Below are 8,818 nucleotides of genomic sequence, written 5' to 3' on the forward strand. Positions count from 1 at the left end.
GTGAGGATTAATGAGAGAATCAGGAAAAGGTGTAGGCTACCACTGGGAGCATAGTTGGTGCCGGACCCCCACCTCCCACTGTGTGGCTGGCACAGAGCAGCACACGGACAGAGATTTCATTCATTCATGGTTCATTCATTCATGTAACCAACATTTCTGAGCATGGCACTTCTGGTGTGCCAGGTGCTGGGACACAGAGTTGAATTAGACCACTGTCCCTTGGCCTTGAAGAGTTTATTTACTCATTCACTCAGCAGCATTCACCAAGCCCTACTGTGTGCATTGGCTGGGCAAGGGGTGGTGTTGGGGGTAGAGTGAGCGTTGCTGGCAGGGGGAGCCGGGGTGGATGTGAAGCAGCCCACAGGTCAGGCCTCCATATCTGGAAAGAGCAGGAACCCGGAAAAGATGCTGTTGGCGCCCTCCATGCCCAGTAGTGAGTTCTTGTCGGTGGCCTGCAGGAAAACGTTCTCCCCCTGCTCCAGCTTGAGGACCATGCCACCGGTGGTGACCTGGAAGGTGTTGTAGGCATAGTCACAGAAGGTGACCACCTTCTGTGGACGCTCCCGGCCACGCATGAGGTTCACGCACAGGTTCCCTCGAGAGCTGGCGTGGTAGGTGAAGTAGTAGAGGCCGGGCACCTTGCAGGTGAACTTGCCACTGCGGGGCTCATAATTGTTGTTCATGTTGGTGATCACGTGGTCGAAGCGGATGGTCTGGTCCCGGCGCAGGGGGACGTTGATGGTTCTTGTGGCAGAGAAGGCGATTTTCTGGGTGGCCTTGTAGTCTCCTGATTCACCTTTGGGGCCTGGGGCTCCAGGGGCCCCTGGGCCACCTTTAGGGCCCATGGGGCCCTTGGGGCCGACTTTTCCTGGATTCCCAGGAATCCCTGGGTCTCCCTTCTCTCCGAACTCACCATGGTCTCCAGCCAGCCCTGGAAGCCCTGGAAAAGCAGAGACCAAAGAAGTGAGATCACTGAGACCAAAAGAAGGAGGCCTGTGCTGGAACCTTGGGCAGGGCCCTGCCTGTCTCTGAGCCTCAGTCTCCCATCTGTAAAACAAAGGAGGCAGTGTCAGGCAGGGGCTCTGGGTCTCCCTCCAGCCCAGCTTCCTGAGTCTGTGATATGCTTGACCTTCTTGGGGGCTGCTGCTCGTGGGGAGGGGAACGGCTTCTTGCTGAGGAAGGTGCTAGGCCGGCCCTCCTCCCCAGCTTGTGTGGGGGTCCTTCTTCAGGCTAGAGCAGGGATAATGAGTGCTGTCCCCCTCTATCCCTCACCCCTGGCAGACATCCCTAATCAACCATGGCCTTCACTCTTGCTGCTCCTGGAAATGGACTTTAGACTCCTTCTCACTCCACCACCCCCAGCAGCCACTACCCCTTGGTTTGGCACAACACAAGATAAGACTGATTTTCCAGTAGAGTGGCAGAGAATAGGGCCTGAGAAGATGGGATCTGGGGACAGAGAGATGTGCTTTGCGTGTCACATCTGCCATTAGTAGTGGTGTCACCTTGACTGAGTCACATTTCCTGAGGCTCAGCCTCCTCATCTGTGAAATGGGGATGAAGATATTTTGTGGGATTGTAAGGATTAGATGAGATTATGTGAGGAGAGTGACTGGCACAGACAGTTGCTCTATAACCGTAGGTTAAATGAATGAATAAACCAAATTTTACAGAGGGGTTTTCAAAGCTGGGAGTCTCATTTGAACCCCATGACAACCCCAAAAAAGTACCATTGCCCCCATCTTACAGGTGAGGAAATAGCAATTCAGAGAGAAGTCATTTGCCCAGGAGGTAAGTTTAAACACAGGACTCTGTGGCCACAGTGGCACTCCCTCTCCACCTGAATTTAATGGTAAGAGATCCGTGGTCTGGTCTTAGCCTCAACATTTACTGGGCTACCTTGAGTAAGTCAGTAGACTTTCTAGATGCTAGTTTTTCTCTCTGTAAAATGGGAATCAGAATTCCCTCCTTGCAAAGTTACTGCAAGGGTTCGGCAAGCTGCTGGATTTGCCAGTGCTTTTGCAGTCTCAAAGGTAGGCAACTGTGACTTGGGAGGCAGGAGACGGGAAATTTGGTCAGTATTACCAGTGTCCTGCTAAATCCCATGGTACCTTTCTCTCCTTTTATCCCTGGGGTCCCAGGTTGGCCATCGGGGCCAGGTGTCCCAGGGATACCCGGGATGCCAGGGATGGCTGGGGGCCTGGTGCAGCTGAGCTGGGCCCGGGAGATATCGATTAGGCCCAGGAGCAGGAGCAACATCAGTACTGGGATGCTGCCCCATGGGATCTTCATCATCATACTGTGTCAGACGCCTCCTGTGGAGGAGAAGACAATGTGAGAGGTTACCACCGTGGTGATCCTATCATCCATCCATCCATCCATCCATCCATCCATCCATCTCTCTATCCCTCCATCTGCATCTGTCCATCCATCCATCCATCTCTCTATCCCTCCATTCCTGCATCCATCCATCCATCCATCCATCTCTCTATCCCTCTATCTGCATCCATCCATTCATCCATCCATCCATCTATCTCTCTATCCTCCATCCCTGCATCCATCCCTCCATCCCCCTGTCCATCCATCCATCCATCCATCCATCCATCCATCCATCCATCCCTCTATCCCTTCATCTGCATCCATCCATCCATCCATCCATCCATCCGTCTCTCTATCCCTCCATCCCTGCATCCATTCATCCACCCATGCATCCCTCTGTCCATCCCTGCATCCATCCATCCATCCTCCTCTCCATCCATCCATCCGTCTCTCTACCCCTCCATCCCTGCATCCATCCATCCATCCATCCCTCCATCCTGCTGTCCATCCATCCATCCCTCCATCCTTCCATCCCTGCATCCCTCTGTCCATCTGTCCATCCATCCATCCATCCACCCTCCATCCATCCATCCATCCTTCTGCCCCTGCATCCCTCCATCCCTCTGTCCATCTATCCATCCATCCGTTCATCCATCCATCCCTCTATTCCTCCATCTGTCCCTCCATCCATCCATTCCTCCATCCATATGTTCACTGATTGTCCCCTATCTACCAGACTCTGTGCAAGGTGCTGGGGATTCAGTGAAGAACAAGACGGATACAGTCCCTGCCCTCCTGGACTTGTGCCCCTAGTGGGGACAGATATAAACAGGTAGATATAAATGGGTCAGCATAAAGTAAATAGAAATAGTGATAGACCGTGATTGGTGCTCTGAAAGAAAGAGAAGGATGCTGGGAGGCAGAGTAACTGGGCTGGAGGTGGGAGGTGGCCGGTTTTGTGAGGGAAGTCCTTCCACCAGGGAAGTCTTCTCCAAGGGGAAGCCACTCTTGGAAGTGATGATTAGGCTGAGACCTGAAGGTCCAGAAAAGGTGGGGGCAAGAATGTTCCAGGAAGACAGAGAATATGGAGAAGGCCCAGAGGCAGGACAGAGGTTAGGATGTTGAGGATCAGCAGGAGGCCAGTATGGCAGAGGGGAGCAAGGGTTCAAGTGACAGGAAGCAAGACTGGAGAGGCAACTAAGCTACTATGAGTTTGGGGTTTTATTCCCCCAAAGCTCTTATTCAGTAGAGCTTCTGAATTCAGGGTATGATGCTGCTTATGAACAGGCCACCTTGCATGCTTAGAGCATCCCTGCATCTACTGTGATTCCTACACCAAAGGGGACACTGAGGCTCAGGGAGGCCAAGTCACTTGCTCAGAGTCATACAGGAAGGAATGAAGCCGATGTCCCTGCCAGCATACCAGGCTGTTTCTGCTGGTAGAATATTCTCAGAGCTGTGACTCTGGCAAGAGGGCAGTGATGGCCCCTTTTTAATCCCAAAGAACTAGGAAGAAGCCGGTGGGCTGTCTCAAACTGGTCAGCATGGCCAGTGTTCCATGCCATTAGCTCTCAGGACAAAGTGGCCTTTAAGTTCATCTAGTTTAACCCTCAGCCTATATATTTTTAACTGAGGCAACATTCCTACAACATAAAATTAACCAATTTAAAGCAAGCATTTTAGTGGTATTGAATACATTCACAGTCTTGTGCAACCCTCACTTCCATCTAGTTCCAAGACTTTTCATCACCCCAAAATAAAACTCTATGCCCGTTAAGCAGTTTCTTCTCAATCCTCCTTCCCCCAGCCCCTGACAACCATGAATCTGCTTTCTGTCCCTATGGATTTACCTATTCCTATTATTTCATATAAATGGAATTATACAACGTGTGACCTTTTGTGTCTGACTCATTTCATTTAGGGTAATGTTTTCAAGGTTCATCCATGTTTCTATGTTGTAGCATGTATCAGTACTTCATTCCTTTTTATAACTGAGTAATACTCCATTGTATGGATACATGTGATATTGCAAAGTATATATTTGGTCTTCTACCTCTTTCCTGGCAGACAACTCCTAAAATCCTTAGAATTTCCAAAGTGAGGTATTTTTGTACGCTAATGATTGATTGATGGCTGCCAGCCCCTAGGTAGCTTCAGGATGGGGCTCGTCACCAGGAAGACCAAGGCAGGCTTAGAGGGTCTACTCTCAGCCCCACCCCCCAACCTCTGGGGAGGGGAGTGGGGCTGAAGGTTAAATTGATTACCAATGGTCAATGGCTTAATCAATCATGCCTACATAATAAAGCCTCCATAAAAATCCCAAAGAACTAGGTTTAGAGAACTTCCAAATAGCTGAACACAAGGACGTTCCTCGGGGGCAGCGTGCCCAGGGACCTGGGCATGACAGTGGCACACCTCTTCCCTCATACCTCACCCTGAGCATCTCCTCATCCGTATCCTTTATAGTATTCTTTATAATAAACTGGTAAACGTGTTTCCCCGACTTCTTTGGGCCACTCTAGCAAAGAAACCAAACCCAAGGAGGGGGTTGTGAGAACCCCAACTTGAAGCTGATTGGTCAGAAGTTCTGGGGGCCTGGACTCGCAAATGGTGTCTGAGGGGGAGCAGTCTTGTGGGACTGAGCTCTTAGCCTGTGGGGTCTGATGCTATTCCTAGACAGTGTCAGAACTGAGTGGAAAGACACCCAGCAGATTTGATTGCTTGCTTGGTGTGAGGGGAGAAACCCCTCACATTTGGTCACAGAAGTCTTCTGTGTTGATTGTTGTGGTGTGAGAGCAGAGGAAAATACTGTTTGTGTCTTTCCACTTACAGACCTTCCACTTACACACTACAATTTGGTTTTGGGGTTTTTGGTTTTTTTGAGATGGGGTCTCACTCTTGTCCAGGCTGGTCTCGAACTCTGGAGCTCAAGCCATCCTCCTGCCTCAGCCTCCTGAGTAGCTGGGATTACAGGCACGCACCATCTCACTTGGCTATTTGTTTATCCACTCATCATTGGTGGACATTTGGGAAGTTTCCACCTTTTGGCTATTGTGAAGAGTGCTGCTATGAACATTTGTGAACAAGGATTTGAGTATCTGTTTTTAATTCTTTGGGGTTAATACCTAGGAGAGGAATTACCGCTTATGGCAATTCCATGTTTAAGTTCCTGAGGACCCTTCAGCCTATTCTTAAGTTTCCTCAATGACACCTCTGCCAAGGTCCCCCGTGTGGTGCCTCATCACACTCCCCTGCTGCACAAACGTTGTGTTCACTCAGCCCTAAGAACTAATCACAATGCTAGCTGCACATCACATTATTTCCTTGGAAGAGTCAAGCTGAACTTTCTCAGCAGAGTGTGAGGAAATGACATCTCTGCCAAGGGCTCTTCCATCCATGGTTTGCACCATTTCAGTGATGGGCAGCTCATTACCTCTCGAGGCAGCCCATTCCACCTTTGCCCAGATCCAAAATTTTTTCTTCATTCGAAGCTTGGGTCAAAGCCTTCTTCCTCCAGGAAACCTTTCCTCAGAGGCTGAACTGTATCCTCTCTTAAAATGGGGGAGCAGAGTGGTCTCTGCCTACTTCCCAGAGTGGCCACAGGGACCCAGGTGAGACCATGGATGGGAAAGAGTCACAAAGCCCTGAGCCCCAAGCTCTCGTTGGGACTTGTGGCTGCTACTGCTATTGCTGCTGTTCTCTGATCCTCACAACACCCTGGGGAAGTGGGTTGTGATGAATTTCCCATCTTGCAGATGAGGAAACTGAGGATCGGAACTTAGAAAGCAACCTACCCAAAAATCACCCAGCAAACTATTTAACAGCAGGGTTGTGGCCAAACTCCTACCCTCTCTGCCACATGCTGGCTGTCCCAACCCCAGAGTCTGGCATGTGGAGGGCTCCCTGGGACCAGACAAAGCCTACTGATATTTGGCTCCTATGCTCTGCAAACCAGCCTCAGCCCCTCAGCCTAGCCCTGATCAATTTCTTGCTGAAAGCCCTGAGTTATGCCAGACACTGTGCACCAAGGAAAGGAAGCTGTAAAGATGAGTGTGGCCAGGGAATGCTGGTGACAGCTTTAGGTTCTGCCAGGCTCTATGCTCCGAAGACAGGGTGGCTCAGGGGCATGGTCCTGCTTATCCATGAATAAGCATCAGCTCTCACTCTTGCTCTTGCTAAAGGTTTTACAAAATGGCAATTTAACAACTTTAATAAGTTGGGTACGTATAGGCCAGGCTCTGAGCCAGATGGTTTACATGCCATTATCCCATGTAATTTGATATTCAGCCCCTGAGAATGCACTCTTGCTTTCTCATTTTACAGATGAGGAAACGGGATCAGAGAGGGCAAGCACCTTGATAAAAGTCACACAGCTCCTGTGTGGCTGGGAGTCAAACCCACATCCACTGGATCTTAAAACTCAATGTTATGTTAAGAGGCCACTGTACCTGGTGGTAAAAACATAAACTTTGAAGTCAGACAGCCTGATAAAAGGACTAATGCATGGGACACGCCAAGGGTAGTGGTAGGCACGTGGTCAGTGTTCGGTGAAAGTGGCTTTTTACCACCACGATGATTGCTGCTCTTGTTAGGCAGCACACATTCACCTGGTGGCGGGAGCCTGTAGTGTCACAAGGAAAGCAACACTCAGCGTTCACATAAGGTCTCTACTGCTTCTTAGCTAAGGGACTTGGGAAATCACTCCTTCTCTCTGGCCACAGTTTACCCTCCTATAAAGTGGGGATAATGCTACTCTCTCCCTCATAGGGTATGTGCGAGGACATGAGTTACAGCTTCCAACAGAGCCTGGCATGTTGGAAATTCTTAATGAATATTAGCTATTTTATTATTATCACTGTCATCCAAGAATTCCTGAGTGGTTGAACAGAAGGGAAGATGGTTGGAGAAGTAAAAAAAGACAATCCCTTTGAAAGATTGGGTTTAGAGGGAGGGGCTCTGTCAGTTGGAGGCAGCCGGGGGTGGAGAGCTGCGACCAGTTGGTGCCGGGAGTGGGTGGGGAGCAGGGTACTGAAAGGACTTGGGCTTCCTGGGGAAGCCAGGGGCAGGGGGAGTGGGAAAGTGCTGGTTCTAGCCCATTTCAAAAGCCACCGAGTTTCAGCCTTGGGTTAGGGCTTACAACTCATCTGGTTTAACTGCCTCCTGCCTGTACCAGCCCATCATCATTGCCAGCCCGGTTTCTCCCGTCCTCCCCCCAGGCTCTGACCTTTCCATCTCCTTCGGTCCAGCAGTCCCTTTCTGCAACGTGGAGTCAGGCCCACTTGACTTTAAAGCCCCATCTGCTACCGGCTGCATAACCTCAGGCAAGTACCTTAACCTCTCTGAGCCACTTGGCAATGCTGATTTCAACCTGACAGGGCTGCCAGAAGGATGACAGGAGAAGGCGCTTAGAAGAAATAAGGTCCCCCCTGCCCCGTGCAGTGCCACATCCCACTCCCCCGCTGCACAAACATTGCGCTCACTCAGTACTAGCTGAGAACTCATCGTAACTCTACCTGCACATCCCCTTATTTCTTTGGAAGAGTCAAGCTGAGCTTTCTCAGCTGAGTATGAGGAAATAAGCAAGGTGCTGGGGAAATGCTGGGCCGGGCAGGAGCGACTGGCTTATAATCCCACTCCTGCCTCTGGTTTACTGATAAATTTTGAGCCAGGGCATGCACTAAGATTTTGCAAGCTTGATCTCCTGTAAGGCACAGCAGTGCTGAAAAGTTCTGTTCTCCGTAGGGGGGCCGGGCTGAGAGAGGTTAGGTGACTTGCCCAAGATAACCAATACATAAGATGCAGAGCCAAACTCAGCTCAAGTCTCTGCGATGCCAAAGCTCCTATGTGCCAGGCTCCTGCTTTAGGTGGCCTGCCCATCCGCTAGGCCCTGGGTAGCAGCAGACTCCCCAACTCACCCCAGAGATCTGGGTCCCATAGGTCTGGGATTGGGCCCAGCTACCTGCACTGTTAAACAGCCTAGCTGGCTCCAAGGCAGGTGACGCAAAGCTCACACTTACGGAATCACCACTTTCTGCCATATTGGCCCTGCCAGCCTCCCCCAGGCGCCAAGCCCCGTCCTCACCTGGGAAGCTGGTGTCCTGTGAGGCCGCTGGGCTGAGCAGCAGTGGGACCAGGAGCCGAGAGCCTACTGCCCTCGGTCCGAAGCGGAAGTTCCCTTCCCCAGAGGCGGGAAAGGCTTTCCCCTGACGGTCCCCTCCCATGGCCCAGCAGGCTGGCCCCTTTCCCATCCCCTCACTGTCCCCCCACCCTGCTGCCCTCAGGCAGTTTCAGGTCCCATTTCTGCAACCCACTGGATTTACTGTAAATGAGACGGGTGGGTGGCAAGTTTGGTTCTGCCGACTCAGCAGCTGTGGGGAGAACACGCTGTCCTGGGGGAACATCCACAGCTCACCCTCCCAGGCTCTCTGACCTCGTGATCTTCTTCTACACTGGGCAGGGGTGTTCCTCAGTGAGCATCATGTGGCGGGCCGCTGCCTGA

At 51.1% G+C, this 8,818-nt stretch overlaps 1 protein-coding gene across 2 annotated transcripts; it reads right to left on the reverse strand.

Moving 5' to 3' along the window:
- Positions 1-219: 219 nt before the first annotated feature.
- C1QB (complement C1q B chain) lies at positions 220-8,559 on the reverse strand. 2 transcript variants are annotated; one of them, XM_008966564.6, is made up of 4 exons: positions 8,402-8,513; positions 7,544-7,696; positions 2,112-2,315; positions 220-940 (listed from the first exon to the last, which is right to left on the reverse strand). In XM_008966564.6, the coding sequence occupies exons 3-4, from the start codon at positions 2,296-2,298 to the stop codon at positions 366-368; spliced, it is 762 nt and encodes a 253-aa protein (XP_008964812.1). In that variant the 5' UTR covers positions 2,299-2,315; positions 7,544-7,696; positions 8,402-8,513; the 3' UTR covers positions 220-365. The 2 variants fall into 2 exon arrangements, with proteins under 2 accessions (XP_008964812.1, XP_003814017.1); XM_003813969.5 differs by lacking the exon at positions 7,544-7,696 and having other exon boundaries at positions 8,402-8,559.
- Positions 8,560-8,818: the final 259 nt, after the last annotated feature.

Source organism: Pan paniscus, chromosome 1 (assembly GCF_029289425.2).
Source record: "Pan paniscus chromosome 1, NHGRI_mPanPan1-v2.0_pri, whole genome shotgun sequence".
Classification (NCBI taxonomy): Eukaryota; Metazoa; Chordata; class Mammalia; order Primates; family Hominidae; genus Pan; species Pan paniscus.

What these genes read in the sequence shown, in the direction of transcription:
- C1QB (XM_003813969.5), bottom strand. Translation starts at nt 2,298, where the DNA reads ATGATGATGAAGATCCCATGGGGCAGCATCCCAGTACTGATGTTGCTC. An exon ending in AGGGATAAAAGGAGAGAAAG is followed by an intron (nt 941 to 2,111) that starts GTACCATGGGAT and finishes CTGCTTTTCCAG; the next exon opens with GGCTTCCAGGGCTGGCTGGA.